General features: G+C 39.9%; 1 protein-coding gene and 1 non-coding gene across 2 annotated transcripts; one reads left to right on the plus strand and one right to left on the minus strand.

The window, feature by feature from the left end:
• Nucleotides 1-866: 866 nt before the first annotated feature.
• On the minus strand, nucleotides 867-940 carry TRNAV-AAC (transfer RNA valine (anticodon AAC)). Its single transcript has one exon. It is a non-coding gene; the product is annotated as a tRNA-Val (tRNA).
• A 12,901-nt stretch (nucleotides 941-13,841) lies between these two features.
• LOC137723058 (putative sugar phosphate/phosphate translocator At1g12500) lies at nucleotides 13,842-15,831 on the plus strand. The gene has a single exon (XM_068462214.2). The coding sequence runs from the start codon at nucleotides 14,272-14,274 to the stop codon at nucleotides 15,352-15,354; it is 1,083 nt and encodes a 360-aa protein (XP_068318315.1). The 5' UTR covers nucleotides 13,842-14,271; the 3' UTR covers nucleotides 15,355-15,831.
• The last annotated feature ends 3,255 nt before the right edge of the window (nucleotides 15,832-19,086 follow it).

The following is a 19,086-nucleotide window of genomic DNA, read 5'->3' on the forward strand; positions in this document are numbered from 1 at the left end:
GTGAGGGATTGTTGGAAAATTTAATATTATTTTTATTATATTAAATTAATTAATTGAATAGAAATTAGAAGTGATGCATTTTGGTAGAAATATGTGTCTATCCTAATGAAGAGTTGTAGCTTTTGACCCTTCATGAATGGTCACATGCTTTCCAAAGAGGTATCTCAAATTCTATAAGTAGGAAAGTCCCCTATAAACATAAATAGCTTTTAATGATACATATAGTGCACTAAATATTAGAGAGTCTCATTGAGTCCATATGAGAGAGTTTTCAACACAATCGTGGTTTTATGGAGCCTTGTGATTTGGAATACAAGGGCGTGGTTGTTGTATCTTGGGAGACAACCGCCGATCAACCATGAGTACTGTATGCAGCGTAAACTTGTCTTAAGGACAAAGTGTCTAACACTTGCCTCGACCGTATTTCCATGTTTTTCTAATCCATTATGTCATGTTCAATTAACATTGGTTACTCATGTGCATGCATTAATTTTGATATATAATTGCATGAATTTTTTCTTAATTTTCTATTTGATTTAATATAGCAATTAGACCCTATTATTCCAACATGATGTGCCATGTGGAATAAGGGTCTGAAATTCATCATCTACCATTAGACCTTAATTGAAGATAAGAGCTTGGAGTTGTAGTACTATTCCAGCTGAAAATTGGTGAACCCAATTTGTTACCGTACCCACTTACAAGTTACAATAAGCACAAGGTCTAAACCTCCTCCTGCAATTGACAAACTGGTGCTTTGCATGCCCAAGGTTTGCCTCAACCAGTTGGTGAAAAATTTAAAAACACTAGGCAGAAGTAAAATGCATTAGTTAAAATGACTGGAAGAAAAAAAACAATTAAACAAATGGCTTCGCCCGGGTTCGAACCGGAGACCTTCAGTGTGTTAGACTGACGTGATAACCAACTACACCACGAAACCAAGTTGCTAACGTTTTGACATTTTCTATTATTATACCCGATGCGAACACCAAGTTGTTTGCCGTCGATTTTCCATATTGTTGGAGAGGAAATGATTCCTATGTCATCTTACATGTTCCTTTAGATTTTAACTCTGTTGGGTTTGTCCTTTTATCATTTCTAATGGTCAAGGAGATTTCATGTATAGGTTTGTGCTTCTTATAAATATGTGCTAGTTTGGATGGTCAAGTAGTGTGCCTGTTTTCTTGCACATCGGTTTTGTTGAGTAAAAATTGTAGATAGTATGTAAACAAATAATTTACTTGAAACAATGTCACCCCCATTTTTTCGAAGGGAGTTTTATTAATTTTATTTTGACCCATTCTAGGCTACGCGCCTATTAATTATGACCCTTCTTTTTGGAAAGGAATACCCTTTGATTCTAACATGAAAAATACAAAATTTGAGGATTTTGGTGTTTGTTTGATTTTGCGACGGCATCTAGGTAGAGCCGTAGATTGCCTACGTACCCTTTTGAGGGATCAAGTCACTCATAGTTCTTTTGATTTGAGTTTTGGGTTTTTGGTGAGTGAATGACCCACTAAAAGGAATTGGTGTTTGGTTTATTTGGGTGAAATTGGGTGAATGAACCAAGGATTCAATTTTGGATTTGTAGTGAATTTGGTCGAATGAACCAGGGATTTGATTTGGATTTGGGTGAATTTGGCTACAATAAACCAGGGATTCAATTTTGCATTTGGGCTTTGCCGTTGTGTCTATGATGTGGTACTAGACTGCCTATGTATCCTTGTCAGAATCAACCCGGCGTAGTTCGAAATGTATTTGTTTGGATTTGATGCCTTGTGCAGTTTTAGCTCATGTAGGAGAGGCACAAACCACTTGGAGCGGCTTCGTGCCATTTGGAATTTGAAGTGGCTTTGTTCCATTTGAGACTTGATGTGGTTTTGTACCATTTGAGACTTGACATGGCTTCGTGCATTCAGATTTGATATGACTTTGTGCCATTTGAGATTTGACATGACTTTGTGCCATTTGAGATTTGATGCGGCTTTGTGCCATTTCATCAAGTCATATTAATGGATGTCTTTGCGGTGATAGACCACCGATTGAGTTTGATATTTGAACTTGGCTTGGTGCCTTGAGTTTGAGAGGAACCATAGGATGGTATTTTTCGTCCATATTTTTTTCTATTTTACTTGTAATTGGGCACAAGCAAATGAATATCCCTCCGATGGATCGTGTCGCACTCCAAATTTTGCTAGGATTTATTTGTACGACCAGGCTGAAGTATTGCCTGTAAGACTTAACCCAAATCATGTCAGCATGCTGTCTAGATCACGATCTCTGAGGCAAAGAGACTTACTTGGAGCAATCATTATCGCAGCAAAAGGAAATCTTCTACTCACTTGAAGCCTTTATGTTCTTATGGTGATAGAACCCTCTTCTTAAGGAATTCCTACATTATAGTGGCAATGGCAGCCAACTTCCATCTATCGTGGAAGTATGGTTATTGTTCCGTTGCACCAATTCTCATTTTAAATGGAGTAGTGGATTAGTGGTAAAATACCTTAAGTGGTTATTTCAAAGCATTCTGAATGTGCTTCCACAAAAATAGGATGTTAACTTTTCCACGTATTCAAACTATATAGAATTATATTATCAACATGTAACGTCTCCTTTATCACAACTTGCTAAGTCCAAACAGGATTACATTGCCATAATTTGGAAGTCTTTCGTAGGAGTTTGCCCATTTGAATAAACCGTGTGAAAGGATGAGGGGGTCTTTGATTTCCCTGCAGCAAACTTCCCCCACACTGCTTGCAGTTTTTTGTTTTTGTTTTTTTGTTTTTTTGTTTTTTTGTTTTTTTGTTTTTTTGTTTTTGCTTTTTTTTGGTTAAATGATAGATTTTGTTAGATAAGCCACCAACCGAGTTTGAACCCACGTCGTCGTACAAGGGCTGAAGCAAAAATATGCTCGTTGGATTGATTATGCAATGGCAATATTGGTGGCTGAGGCTCTGCTTGAACGGGGACTGATGGTTCTGATAAGGTTGATGATGAAGCTTTGTACAACCTCCACATCCTTGTGAGCTGTTTGCCATGATTGGATTTAAATCACCACACTTCTTCATCTACTCTGCTTGTATTTTGGTATGGATGGGATGCATATGGGCATGGCTTGGACTAGCTTATGTTTCCCTCCAAAGTAAATTGGGTATCCCACTTTGTCTTCCTTCAATTTGTGGGGCCAAGTTTTGAATTGGCATATCTTCTGTATGGGATTGGAACCTTATGTGAACAACACTTTAACTATGCTTTTGCTGGGACCTTCCTAACTGTAGGAAGACATCATTTTCTTTTTTGATTTGAACACTGAGGCTTGCTGCAACGCCCCTGTGATGAACAAGATGTTTTCTTTCTTCTTTTCCTTCTCTATTTTCCATTCTCTACCGTAGCTTTCTTTGTTCTTTTGTTATCCCAAATTTAATGGGATCTTTACAAAAGATATACAACAACCCAGCAGCTTCGGTCCTTGAAATCACAGTGGAGATTGCTTTGTTCATCTTCTGTATGTGATGCCATTTTAGTTGGATTTTGACCGCGGGAGGAGCTACTTTTTTTGCTGCTGTCAGTGGAGAAGGGAGAGAAAGAAACCCCTTTTGTTCCCTTGCTGCTGTTGGCCAAGGGAGTGGGGAGTGGTGGCTGTGCGGCGGTTTTCGCTAGAAGGAGGAGCAGGCTGTGGTGCTCGCGTTAGCCATATAAGGTTATACAATTAAAACACAAAAGGAGTGGCAAACTTGATTCCCATTGTAATCATGGTACTCGAGCAAGGAGGGTGAAGGGCATGGCAATAGGATACAAACACCTAGCCAAATACAACTACTCTATGGGAAGCATTATGTTGTGTGTTCTAGGGCTTATAGGGTCTGGTGTTTTTATATATGCTAAAAGTTAGGGCTTCCATCCATAAAGGAAATTTAAACTTACTTTCTTAGCCTCCATGTCAAGTATAATAATCATATTCAATTAAGTATTCCATCAATCCTATTTCCAATATAAGACACCTTATATAGGATTGATATCTTTAAGAGATCAAATCACAATCAACATTTTCTCCAATATTACATTCTATTACTATTTGGGCCCAAAATAATATTATTGGGCCGAGCATAGGTTTATGTTCGGCCCAAAGCTTTTCCAAATGTATTATAGGTTGTCTAATGGTCATAAGCCGCTAAGTTAGGGCAATCGAGTCCTATTGCAAGAAGGAGTGATTTGGATAAGAGCGGATCGGTCGAAGTCCTAGTATGATAAGGAGTCTCAATGGAGTGAGGACGCTGAGATTTGAGAAGTGAAGGTGGCCTGATAAAGAGTTTGGTTCAAAGTCCTAGTAGGAGTAGGATTGGCCGAGCCCTGGTAGGACTAGGACGAAGAATCCAAATCCGAGTATAGTTCTAATTCGGCCAAGATGTATACGCTATTCCGAAGACCCAAGCAGAAGCGTAAACGACCAGAACCCTTGGATAGTGGTTGGTTAAGTGGCTGCTTGCCAGGGCACTGCTGGAGAGGTTCATTGTCTGCCCTTGTCTTGCTTTGAGACACTTTGTCTGAGGCACGCTACATCTAGGTATGTTGCAAAAGCTGATTCACCAAGGTCATCTGTTGGGTGAGGGCACTTGTCAACTCCATGACTTGTCAGGATAAATGTTGTTCGCTATGCGAGATGGAAGGGCTTAGATGGTAGGTTTCTTTATAGGTGCTAAAAGTGTAGTGGACTCCTGGCGAGATATTTGGATTGCTTAGAAGGCCACGGGAGTGCGCTGCTCTGCATATAGCCTACGTGGGTGCTGGGCCAAGGCTCGACTCGAAAACAAATTGGGGTTGCGCCGAGTCCCGGCTCAGGCCTGCTAGCCTTGGGCTTGGGCCCGTGTGGGTTGGAGTAATGCAGCTTGGCCTTGGGTTGCACTGGGCTCGCGTCGGCCTTGGACCCGCGAGGTGTAGGCTGCTTCAATTGCCACAGCTGATTGGGCCCATTGAATCTGGGCTGGTTGTCTTGTGGCACTAGCTTGGGCCTGTTGTTACGAGGTGGCTTACTCACCATGGGCAGTAGGCTCGTCGAGGGTCGCTGTCAGGGTTGTTACTAGGTGGTTGACATACCCTGATCCCAATGTCTGTGGGACATTGGAATGGTCACGTGTTGGCCGACACCCGAGGGTGACGAAAGTCACTTATTAAATGCAAATGCTGAGAACAGGAAATAAATAAGACTTATAAATTTAAATATAACGAGTTAACATGCAATTGAGGAATGTGTTTAAAGCATACAACTAATTCTATACATTAGAAAGAATTAATATAAAGTTGAAAGAACAAAGAATGGGTCATACACCGAGATGACTCGAAGATGTCGATGCGGAAGTGCCTTGACGCTGGGATTATACGCCTTGATTCTAAGTCCTGAAGGGGCACAAAACAAACATGAGTATACCAAGTTGATATATATAATATTAAAATAGTTATCAACATACTAACCCCCAAAGCTTTACGAAAACAATAGCACAATATGTAGTAGGTTTTTCTGAAAACCCTAGCATGCCATAAAACCTTTCAAAATGTAGCTCGTATAAAGTGTGCTAACTAATGGTATCATAATCGACCCAAAAGCCCCTCCATCACCCGACCCGAAGGCCTATTATATAAATTTTCAATCGACCCAAGGCCCCCACATCACCCGACCCGAAGGCCAATATAATATTTTTCAATCGACCCAGAGGCCCCCGCAACACCCAACCCGAAGGTCAATATAATATCTTCAATCGACCTGAAAGCCCCTACATCACCCGACCTGAAGGCCAATATAATATCATTGCCCAGAGGCAGAATAGTGACAACTAGATGCACACAAAATATTGAATATTGTCTTTCCAAACATAGGTATATATATCTCAAAAACATCTTCATAGTACAAAGTCATCCATCATCTATACTATAAAGAAGTGTGCAAAAACATGTTCTAAATAGTATATCATCATCCATCAAATATCCTAGAAAGAACATGGGTTCGATACAAAATATGGTATTCCAAAATATTCTAAGTAAGCATGATAATCATATAAGGTAAATCCAATTTACTCATACAACGTTATTTGAAACGTGATCATTAAATCATGTTTTTCATGTATGCATTTCTACTATTAAAACATGCATTTTAGAAAGGGTCCACTCATAGATACTTTGCCGCCAAAGAGCCATGCAAACTAGCGAAGACGGAATCGCCACAATATATGCACCTAAGCACATAAAGGGTACAATTAATAAAGCTCTATTCAAACAATTGAATTTGGGAAAACAGACGTCATAAACGGGTCCAGAACATTGAAATTAGCCTAGAGAACCCAAAAGTCAATGGTCAATAGGTTCGGGTCGGGACAAACCGGGCTAACATGCCTGGGTTTGGTTCGGGTTGGGCCTAGGGTTAGTGGACCGGATCCATGACCCAAAGGCCTGGATCCAATAGGGTTTTGGCTCTGGGCTTTGACAGGCTGGGCTTAAGTTCCATGGGCAAAAGGCCCAGGTTCTATACAACTCGAAGGCCTTAGGTCTTAAGGTTTTAAAAAGGGTTTCACTGGGTTGGGCTTAAAAGCAACGGCCCGAAAGCCCCATATCTACGCGGCCCTAAGGTTTGGTTTTAGAAAATAAATAAAACAAAATATAAAAAAGGTTGGATTTGGGGATTTAGCGGGCCAAATGCCTGATGTTGGTCACGGCTCGAAAGCCTGGTCTCCTTAGTTTGGGCTTGAAGGCCCTTTCCTCATCGGGGAAGAAGGCTGAAGCCTTCCAAGCTCCAGTCGACGCCATTTTGCCGATCTACCTTCCAATCTACTTACGAACATAAGGACACAAGAGAGGTGAAGAAGTTTGTTACCTTTGTTTCGTTGAGAAAAAATCGGAGGTGGCCAGATTTGGGCTCGCATACCCATGGTTCGCCGGACTTAGGTTTTGGGTTCCCTTTGGGTGTCCCGGGGTTCCATAAAGATGGAGGAAGAGGGATAGAAAGTCTGAGAGGGTGGTGCTGCTGCTACGATGTCATCGGGTGTCTCTGGGTATGAGGGTGGTGCTGCGTCGATCGGGAAAGGGAAAAGGAGAGAGGTTCGGGAGTGAGAAATAAAGAGCTAAGAGAGAGAGTCTCAGGGTGGGGGAAAGAGAGAAGAAGGGAAAGGGTTATGGAGCTGCGGCATGGCAACTAAAGAGAGGAGAGAAAATCTAAAAAGGATCTGGATTGGTTAAGGATAAAAGGACCAAAATGTAAAATGGTGTAAACCTTTAGGGGAAATGTAAAATTCACAATAAATTTGGGGATGGGGTTTTACAATCTACCCTCCTTAAATAAAATTTTGTCCCGAAATTCGAAATCACTTCCTACACTGAAAAACTCAAAAATAAGGAGAAGAACACATATATGCATAGAAGAAATCAAGTTAGAGCGGTTGCACAAAAGGGAAAATGCCACACCGTCATGATCGGGTTGCAATGATTCTATCCTTCATGCCTCCAAGCTCATACCTTCTTTCCCCATCAATGTAAAAGTAGAAGACATACTTTATAAAGATATAAAGTCGAAAACATGTAATAACGTAAGGTCGAAAGTATGTACGTATAATACGATAACACCAAAGTAGATATGTATTGACATATAGGTCGAAAACTCGTGCTAAACTTAAACTTAAAACATAAATACTTCCCTCAAAACATTTGTAACATCACAAAACACGTATAACTATAATAAGATAAGTCAAAATATTTGTACTGAAAACCAAATTGAAAATGAAAGTAGGTCTCTCCCAAACATTTGAAACGTCACGTACTTTAAGAACTAATGTGCCTTTAGGTCGAGCCCCAACAATAACTAAACCATAACCACTACCGTCGACAGGTCTACTTGCCACTTGCTTAACGAACCCAACGAATAAACCATCGATATCACAGTCGGCCGCCCGCAACATCGACCACACATTGTCATCTTGATAAACAAGTAGTGATTTCCTAAAGGTGAACAATTATCCACATCGTAAATTCGATCCTCCGAATACCATTTTGCCCTACAACGTGAGAGTGTACAAAGATCATCCTATTCTCACCTCGACCGTTCTGTCTTACCATTCCAGAACGCACTAATCAGATCTACTAGAAGTCTTTCGATAACCACGTGCTCACAAAAAAAAAGGGTCCTAGAGTGAAGCAGTGGAAAGATGTGTTGAGACGAACACATATTGTTGGAAAAGCAACGATGTGATGCCTATGAATTATAATAAGATGGTGATACAATCCGCTGACCTTCTATACTAAAACCTTCATCCAACTCTTACCCTGGTGTGAGGTAGTGGAAAGCTGCGTTAAGCCGAACACATCACATCATCGAAAAGGTCTACCAGAGTACGATTTGATGCTTATGAATTGTAGCAAGATAATGAAGGGTAACTATTCAATTTTGCGTGAAGATAGTGATGCAATATGCTGATCACCTACACTACAATCTTCACCAATCCTTACTAAAAGACAGCTTAACCTCACACCTACATGGAACTCTTCCTGGTAAGTCTGGTAAACTTGTGGAAAGGTTATGCTCTTAACGTTCTTGTCCAAATAGATAAGAATTGGGCGCACACTTCCACCGAAATGATCATTCATGAATTCCTCACTAATTAAGCAAGAAACCATGTCGAGAAGGCTAAAAGAACACTAAAAAATTTGAGAGTCAAAACAAGTCCGTCAAAACTAGAGTACAAGACCAAGGATGCTTCGCATTTCATGACACCTTGTAAGGATTCTCAATTTACAACGGTTTCAACTTTTTGGAAATTGATGAAAATAACGTCTGCTACCAAAGAGTCTCCCAAGACAAGTATTTAGATGTCAACAAAGAACCCATTTGGAAGATATACTTTAGAATTTGAGAGAAGTGGCTACCATGTTAATAGTAGACCCAAAAGCTCGAGCCAAGTAAGTAGAAAACGAGAAGTCACATTCCTCAACAAGTAGTATCTCTTGGGAACTGTTGTAGTGCTCAATCCATCTCTCCATTTTTGCTTCGTGGCAGATTTATAGTCAAACAGGGTCAATGTTGATGGAAAGAAGAAGGACTCGCAAGTGATCAACCTAAAAACCCAATGAGAGCACACACCATTCAAGAGAAGTGTAATTTCTACATGTGCTTAAGCCATAAGACGAACACAACGCTTCCTCCCAAAGAAATATTTAATCTAAATGAAGTCAACCCTCGAAGAGTTTGGAGTGAAACTAATAGTCGATGGTTAGGGAACTTGACTTCGTCATTGGAGTAAGCAAGAAGGTTAACAATAGAACAATTGCCGAGGATTGTTCTAAGGATCCACACGTATTTCCTCAGTGAAAATGAGTTTGAGAACACTGGTTCGATCCCACCAATTACCACTTACTAACTTTGCAACAACTGCGTAACATCAACGTTTCAAATTTCCAGTTGGTCTTAACCAACTCGTACCACTAAGATTTTTTCGTTTCCCAACATTCTGATGTAGATCCAATTCTGCTCGCAATCCCAGTGAATCGCATGTTGCAGAGTATCGGTCCGATGTTAAAAGTCGTTCAACAATCTATTTCGTCATAAATGAGGCACAATCCTAACACAAATTTCTTCTTCTTCAATAGGATGTGACAATTCATGCAATATGAGGGTTGCACAACCGTGCCAAAAGATAACAAATCTGGAAGTCGTGACATCCAAATGATGTCATGACCGACACACTACTATAGTAATAGAAGATCCTAAGTATGCTCTAAACAAACCATGCTCTGATACCAATCTGACACGCCCCGATCCCGATATCCGTCGAACATCGGAATGGTCACATGTTGGCCGACACCCGAGGGTGACGAAAGTCACTTATTAAATGCAAATGCTGAGAACATGAAATAAATAAGACTTATAAATTTAAATATAACGAGTTAACATGCAATTGAAGAACATGTTCAGAGCATACAACTAATTCTATACACTAGAGAGAAATAATATAAAGTTGAAAGAACAAAGAATGGGTCCTACACCGAGAGGACTCGAAGATGCCAATGCGGAAGTGCCTTGATTCCGAGATTATATGCCTTGATTCTAAGTCCTGAGAGGGCGCAAAACAAACATGAGTAGACCAAGTTAATATATATATATATATATATATAATACTAAAATAGTTATCAACATACTAACCCCCAAAGCTTTATGAAAACAATAGCATAATATGTAGTAGGTTTTTCTGAAAACCTTAGCATGCCATAAAACCTTTCAAAATGTAGCTCGTATAAAGTGTGCTAACTAGTGGTATCATAATCGACCCGAAGGCCCGTATTTCACCCGACCCGATGGCCTAATATATAAATCTTCAATCGACCCGAAGGCCCGGAGCAGAACAGTGACCACTAGATGTGCACAAAACATTGAATATAGTCTTTCCAAACATAGGTAATATATCTCAAAAAAATCTTCATAGTATAAAGTCATCCAACATCTATACTATAAAGAAGTGTGTAAAGCATGTTCTAAATAGTATATCGTCATCCATCAGATATCCTAAAAAGAACATGGGTTCAATAGAAAATATGGTATTCCAAAATATTCTAAGTAAGCATGACAATCATATAAGGTAAATCCAATTTACTCATAAAACATTATTTGAAACGTGATCATTAAATCTTGATTTTCATGTGTACATTTCTACTATTAAAACATGCATTTTAGAAGGGGTCCACTCGCAGCTACTTTGCCGTCGAAGAGCCACGCAAACTAGCGAAGACGGAATCACTACAATATATGCACCTAAGCACATAAATGGTACAATTAATAAAACTCTGGTCAAACGATTGAATTTGAGAAAATGGATGTCATAAATGGGTCCATAATGTTGAAATTAGCCTACAAAGGGTCCCGTCTGAAACCCAAAAAATCAACCCAAAAAGTCAACGGTCAAAATCAAAGTCAATGGTCAGATCGATCAACGGGTTCGGGTCAGGTCAAACTGGGTTAACAGGCTTAGGTTTGGTTCGGGTTGGGCCTAGGGTTAGTGGACCAGATCCATGGCCCAAAGGCCTGGATCTAATTGGGTTTTGGGTCTAGGCTTTGACAGGCTGGGCTTAAGTTCCACGAGCCAAAGGCCCGAGTTCCATACGGCCCGAAGGCCTTGGGTTTTAGGGTTTTAAAAAGAGTTTCACCAGGTTGGGCTTAAAAGAAACGGCACGAAAACCCTATATCTACAAGGCCCTAAGGGCCGGTTTTAGAAAATAAATAAAACAAAATATAAAAAGGGTAGGGCTTGGGGATTTAGCGGGCCAAAGGCCCGATATTGGTCACGGCCCGAAGGCCTGGTCTTCTTGGTTTGGGCTTGAATGGCATTTCTTTATCCGGGAAGAAGGACGGAGCCTTCCAAGCTCTGGTCAACGGCATTTCGCCGATCTACCCTCCGATCTACTTACGAACATGAGGATACAAGAGAGGGGAAGAAGTTTGTTACCTTGGTTTCGTCGAGAAAAGACCGAAGGTGGCCGAATTTAGGCTCGCACACCCACAGTTTGCCGAACTTGGGTTTTAGGTGCCCTTTGGGTGTCTCGGGGTTCCACAAAAATGGAGGGAGAAGGAAAAAAAGTCTGGGAAGGTAGTGGTGGTGCTGCAACGTCATCGAGTGTCTCTGGGTGTGAGGGTGGTACTGAGTTGATCGGGAAAGGGAGAAGGAAAGAGATTCGGGAGTGAGAGATAGAGAGATGAGAGAGAGAGTCTCGGGGTGGGGGAAAGAGAGAAGAAAGGAAAGGGTTAGGGAACTGCCGCGTGGCAACTAAAGAGAGGAGAGAAAACCTAAAAGGGATCCAGATTGGTTAAGGATAAGGGGACCAAAATGTAAAAAGGTGTAAACCTTTAGGGGAAATGTAAAATTCACAATAAATTTGGGGAGGGGTTTTACAGTGGTGCCCCGTGGGGGTGGTGCCACTCCGCTCGTTGTTGCGTTGAGCATCGTGGATCGCTGTGGTCCAAATCCTTGAACGTAGTAAGTTCTGTTCGTCGTGGTTTCTGAATTTCTTGTCATTGTACTTTTCTTTTACGTTTATTCAAAGAATTTTTATAAAAAAAATTCTAGGAATAGGAACGTATGAAAAATCAACAAATGAACAAAACAATAGAAAACCTTGGATGCGAGAGTCTTCTTCAAGAGTGTGAATCAAACTCTCAATGAAAGCACTAATTTATGGATGCAAATTTCCGCCTTCTTCTCCCTTGACAAAAATGCACCTACAAAATAATAACACCTAAGATTAAGATCCAGAGCCTCGCGCGCCCATGATGAATTGGTGGAAGGGGGCATTGGCTGAAGAATCTTCGATGCCAAAGTTAGAATTTTAGAGAGAAAGTGTTTAGGGATTTTTAGGGAGAGAATGAACTTAGCTTTTTGGAGAAAAACTATGGTTATATATAGGGGTGTAGCTAGCCCTATTTGGAGAAATAGGGACCGGCCACTTATGGTGGTTTTTTTAATATAATTGCAAGATATTATGTCAAATACTATCCTGTTCTAATTTGGTAATTAATCCCAATTAGAACAGGAAAATTGGGAGTTACCTTTTGAATGGGGATTTGATGAGGAGTGATGATAAGGTTTTAAATAAATACCATTTTGAACACCTTTGACTCTTCCTTGACTGAGCCATTATTGTCGGCTGCTTGTGTGTGCGAATCCCGGTGTGCCTCGAGGGTAATTTTATATTTTTTACCCAAAAGTGCATGTGTCGCCTCCATAATTTTCTTCATTATTTTTGGCTCCACAATAGTGTTGAATGCGGTACTGACTTTTGTACTCAAGCAGTCGTGGCTGAGGAAGAAACACGACTCACCCTTGGGTTCAATATATTGAACACTAAGTAACACCTCACTTCACTGAGAAAGCTAATGAAGTGACCTTGTTCAACTTGAGAATCAAGGACTCCTTGCTGGCAGAGACTTGGATAGGTAACCATCCAAACTCGAAACTGAAGATGTGCTGATGGAAGGGTTAGGGTAATTAGTAGTTTCTCAAAAGCGTGTGAAGGGTTCATGTAGAGTGAGGTTTTGCGCATAACATTTGTTTTTTTGTTGAGTTAAAGGTCTCTTTCCTATTGCAAAGCATCTTGTAGTTATATAGGTGAATTTTGTGATGACCAAGTCCGCCAAAGTAGAGTCCAAATAGGACTATGACCCCTCATCACACATCTGGATATTCTTGGCATTATCTCATCATACCCTCCATTGGTGAAACTCAATCTCTATCAAACCTTCAACCTTTTTTACTTGAACTAGAACTCTAAACCTAGTCCTCTTATACATTTGATTCACTTCTTATATGATCAGTCACACGTTTTGATTTTTGAATAATTCGAATCTTATCAAAACCTGATCTGATCCTTAACAATTTTAATTCAATCAAAACTCGACCAAGTTGGGACTAGATCTGTTCCTTTAAGAGTCCTACCTAATTAGGACTCGAACGAATTATATTTTTGTGAACAAAAACACCTGGACTAAGAAATCGCCATTGGGCTAAGAATCACAATCTTTCAAACCGAGTTATCTCTCCTCGGCCCAAACCCAGTATTTCAGACCCAAACAAAACGATACCAGTGATTTGATTCTCATTCCTTAGAAATACGTAGGCAATCCAATCTGAATTTAATCACACCCCCAATAAACCCCATTCTCCTTTCGCCAAAATTCATAAGAGATTGTGATTGAATTTTGCTCCGTTTGCAAATATGCGTGATTTGGATTCCAACAACATGTATGTATATTTATGACTATCTACCTATTTTATACGATTTTAAAACCCGCTAATTAAATTCCTAAGATTCATTCCGAAACCAATAAGTTCATTGTGATTGGCTGGGGAGTTCTCAAGCAGCAGACTGCTCCCACGCACTTGTGTTAATTTTTACAGATAAAGTAAAATGTTAAAGCCGCGGACAGAGCCGCAGAGTCACCCGCGACCAGAAAATCACAGTATAACCAACGATAAACACCGACACTGTTAACTCCCTTCGCTTCCAAGGAATCTTAATCTTAATACCCCTAATCCTAATCCAACGGCTACCAGCCCTCCCTCCTCCCAAATCTAAATTTCCACCGTCGATAACAATGACCAAAGTACCAAAACCCGTAAGTCGTCAATCGTCAATCCTCGTCCTCGGTCTCATCTCACTTGTTCAGATCTGAGAGAGAGAGAGAGAGAGAGTGTGTGTTCCTGCTGTTGGGGGTGTTTGAATTATTTTATTCCCATTTTGCCCCCGATGGTGGAGGCACAGACATGGACGACGCGTCGTATGAGCAACCCACGGCTGCAGGACACGACGTCGCCCGACCAGGTGATCGACATTCCGGCCACTCCCCCTGGCGACGTCCGCAACGGGACGAGCTACGGATTCTCCTCCGCCGTCGGATCCCTCCTCTCCCCGACAATATCGACGGCGGCGATTGTTGCATCCTGGTACCTGTCGAACATCGGCGTCCTCCTCCTCAACAAGTACCTCCTCAGCTTCTACGGCTTCCGCTACCCGATCTTCCTCACAATGCTCCACATGATCTCCTGCGCCACCTACAGCTACGTCGCTATCCACCTCCTCGAGCTCGTGCCACGTCAGTACATCCTTTCCCGCCGCCAGTTTTTCAAGATCTTCGCACTCTCCGCCATCTTCTGCTTCTCCGTCGTCTGCGGGAATACCTCCCTCCGCTACCTTCCCGTCTCCTTCAACCAGGCCATCGGCGCCACCACCCCCTTTTTCACAGCCATCTTCGCGTTCGTCATCACGTGTAAAAAGGAGTCTGCCGAGGTCTACGGCGCCCTCCTCCCCGTCGTTTTCGGGATCGTGTTGGCCAGCAACAGCGAGCCGCTGTTTCATCTGTTCGGTTTTTTGGTCTGCGTGGGTTCCACAGCCGGCCGGGCATTAAAATCGGTGATGCAGGGGATTTTACTCACCTCGGATTCTGAGAAGCTCCACTCCATGAACTTGCTTTTCTACATGGCTCCAATGGCGGCCTGCATTCTCCTTCCCTTCACTCTCTATATCGAGGGCAACGTGGCGGCCAAGACGGTGGGGAAAGCGAGAACCGACCCCTTCATTGTTTTTTTGTTGGTTGGCAATGCCACGGTGGCGTATTTGGTTAACTTGACTAATTTCTTGGTGACCAAGCACACCAGCGCGCTCACACTACAGGTTCTCGGCAATGCCAAGGCGGCGGCGGCGGCGGTTGTATCGGTGTTGATATTCCGGAATCCGGTCACGGCTATGGGAATGACTGGGTTCACGGTGACTATCATGGGGGTGGCGCTTTACAGCGAGGCCAAGAAAAGGTCCAAAGTTACAACTCATTGACAGAGAAAGAAAATAAAGATTTGAATCGAAACCACAAACAAAAAAGAACCATTCATTTTGACTGCCACAGAAATTCGGGTACGATTTTTTCATCTTTTTCCTTTCTTACTTAATTGATTTTGTTTTTATTATTGTTTTTTATTTGTGAAATGAAAAAGGAGGAGGATTTGGACCAAATGTTAAGTGGAATTGGAGTGTATAGGATGGTGGGGGGAGGGGGGAGGGGAAAAGGTTTGAGCTCTTTTTTCTGCTTTTCTGTGCTTTAAATTGTTGGTGATGGGGAGGAATATGTAAGTGTTTCTCTTTCACTTGACCCTTTTGTGTAACTGTATATGATATGCTGCCTTTTGAATTGAACCCATGCATGTATTTTGATGGAGGGAAAATTTCTCCTCCGAATCCAATTTGTAAAACACGTTCTTGGTTATTTAACCCCTCTATCAATATGAAATTTTAGCTGATTCTCTTTTGCAAGAATGTTTGTGTGTTTTTTGCGCATTGCTTAGCTTGTTTGTTTTGAATTTGGTGTTTCGTTGATGCAACGGTTTGAAGTGGAGTAATTCTGCACAAAAATGAAGTGCTTGTGTTGTAGGACTAGAAAAAATAAGAATAGGGCGTGTCTATTGATTGTTGAGGATTATAATTAGGTGGAACTATAAGGTCTCGGCCTTGCGACTACCGCATCCTGGGTTCGAAACACCCCCTCCCCTCCAAATACTGTGGCGTATCAACATCTAATTAGTTGGAACTATATTTTCTAAGGGTTCTGACTTCTGATTGTAACTTATCTGATGTGAGTAATTATGTGCAATCAAGACTTAATTTTGCTAAATTATTGCAACAATAATGCTTTGTTAACGATATCAGAGTCACCGTCAACCTACCTTTAGGCGTTTGATATTATTATCTTTATTCTTCTAAAATTTATTTCTTATTAGAACCAATTGGAATTGGAAAACTATTAGATCAGAAAAACATCTGATTGGTTTCTTGTGTAGAATAAGTTTGCTTGTTTGACTTGGCTAGTTAGGTGAAGGATTTTTTACTTTTGACTTGGGATCATCTTTCTCTAACTAAGGGAGATGTTAAGTGATTGGATTTCCTGAAATCAACAAGTAGTTGAATTCATGGAATTCCAGGAACATTCTTCAGATGAGAACATCAAAAATATTTCACTCTCCCACAAGTTTTAGCTAAGAAGTGAATAATTCCTATGGGCGAGACTTTCTATGATGCTCCAGAGTATCAGATACTCCGAGCTTTTTAACCATTCGTATTTGGTAAAAAATGTAACCGTAGAATTTTTGAGGTAGTGAAGACATGACAAAATTAGCATTTCAGAGCTCCAATGCTATCTAGATCAAACATGGATTTCAAAAATATGCCGTAGAATTTTTCCTCCTTGAGATGTTGGAAGTAGATATGTCCTGCTAGGCTGTCTCATCTGTCTGTCCTAATAGCAACCACACCTTAAACCTGATACGCTTGTGTAGATAACCGCCAAGTGGCGACTTTCCATTCGCTGCAAATGGACTAGTTGCTTCATTCTTCTGAGGATGTGGTTTATGTTCGGGGCATTTTCTGAGAAGCAAGCAACCTATCAGCATGAAAGGAGGTAAGAAATTAAGACAATCAATCTAATTGCACTTGGTGTTGGTGGACCCGGCTGTTGAAACTTACTTGTTTGGTGCTGATATTTTCAATTTATTGTTTTAGTTGAAGAGTGAGTTTTTAATTTTTTTTTGGTTGCTCTATCAGCATGTTGTAGCTTTCACAAGAGAATCTGTCTTGTAACGGATTATAATCCCTTGTCTCTTTAACATGACAAAATGTGACACGATGAAGGAAAGATACAAGGGGATATACAACTGGAGATAGCTTAGAATATTTACGAATTTAGAGGTGGTCAGATTAATATTACGTGTCAAATGTGAAGAGATGAAGGTTTTGAATGAAAAGGGTTTAGGGTTGAGGTATAGTTGTATTTTCGAATGAAATTGTATTTTTGAATGAAAAGTCCCTTGAGGAAAAGGATTGGGGGTTAAGGCTATAATTGTATTTTCGAATGAAAAGTGCCTTGATTCTGTTTGGACGAGGAAATTTAAAATTACTAAGGAATTTTAAAACAACAGAAATTGAAATGATGGAATTGTATTTTTATAATTTGTAAATTTTCTTGTTTGGTTAACCTAAAAGAACAATGGAATTTGAACACAGAATTTGTTATTTTTAAACTCTGATTCATAGAAATTATGAAATGATATCTAATTATATGAAATATAAACTTGGGAATCAGAGGTCTCAATTTCTAAGTTTTTTTCCACATGAAAATTCTAAAATTCTATGTTTTATGAATCCAAACAAAAGAATTGACGTATGTCAGTTTATAAATTATGACTTTTGTCCAAATTTTAAGTTTATTTTCCTCGTCAAAACATAGCGTAAGATGGAAATTATACATGATGTGGAGTAAAATTCATACAATGAGATTGCAAAATTCACACTTACTAGTAGCAGGAGAAAAAAAGAAAAAAAGAAAAAAAAAAGCAGTTGGTCAAAACCAATTTTATTAAAAAAAACTACGAGACTAATCCGAAGTGCCCACGAAAACACCAATATTCGTCATCAGCCACGGTTGCAAGTTAAAACTTCTGGTTGCTGTTAGATATGGCATTCGTGTCGTGTTTCTTGTGTTAGTGTCGTTTTCGTGTCATACCCGATAGCTTAACGGATTATGCCGTGTAACATCCGTCAAAATAAACGGGTAATATGACCCGACGCAAAATCGATCTGTTAATATTATCAGGTAATATGATTCAATTCGCTATCTGTTAAGAAAAATATATTTAAATGAATAAATAATGAAATGAAAATAAAAAACATAATTGACCCAAAAAAATGTAAAACAAAATACTAAATTAGTATATACATACCACATTATCACATAAATATTACTTCAAAACATATAAAAAATTAATTACTAAATTCGCACTTGTAAATTAATTATTATGATTTTTTTAATGTGTTTGGTATTTTTAATTTACTTGATAATTTTATTTTAATGTGTTTGCCTAGAGTATACTATAAAAATAAATAAATAAATAAAACTTAAATTTTTAAAATTTATATAGAATAATAGTACAATAATAATAATAAACAGTATATGCATATCCACTATATCTATTGTATTTTAAAGTAAGTTTTTTATAGTTTAAAAAATTAAAATCATTGAAATAACCTTTCTCTTATCGTGTTGAAACAAATTACCCGCAAGTCATTCTCGTGTAAATCTATTAAGAACCGGTTAATAACGAGTTCTTATTGTGTGACCTAATAACGATCCGATTAGTTATCGTGTTGACCGAAATTTGTTATTTTCGTGTCGTCTACGTGTCGTGTTAATGAGTCATGTAAAAAATTACCAGGTCTAGCTGCTCCATCCCCAATGGGTGTAGGGCTAGGACGAAATGGCAATGGAAACAGTTATTAGAAGCTCCTGGTTCCTTGATTCACAATGCTGATCAACACCACAATTGTACCATTTTCTCCCTGTGGTTCAAAGGGTAACCACGTCATTTCCACTAGTTAATGCCACACTGTCTATTGGAGTTACACATTGTTAAAACTCAATGCCATTCACATTGTGGGCTTCTTTTGGATACTTAAAAACCTCCACAAGATAAAAAGATCACAAAATACTGGGTGAGTATCTGACCCTATTTGGGAGCGCTT

The sequence above is a fragment of the Pyrus communis genome, chromosome 4, assembly GCF_041283825.1.
Source record: "Pyrus communis isolate YQ-2024b chromosome 4, ASM4128382v1, whole genome shotgun sequence".
In the NCBI taxonomy this organism is placed as follows: Eukaryota; Viridiplantae; Streptophyta; class Magnoliopsida; order Rosales; family Rosaceae; genus Pyrus; species Pyrus communis.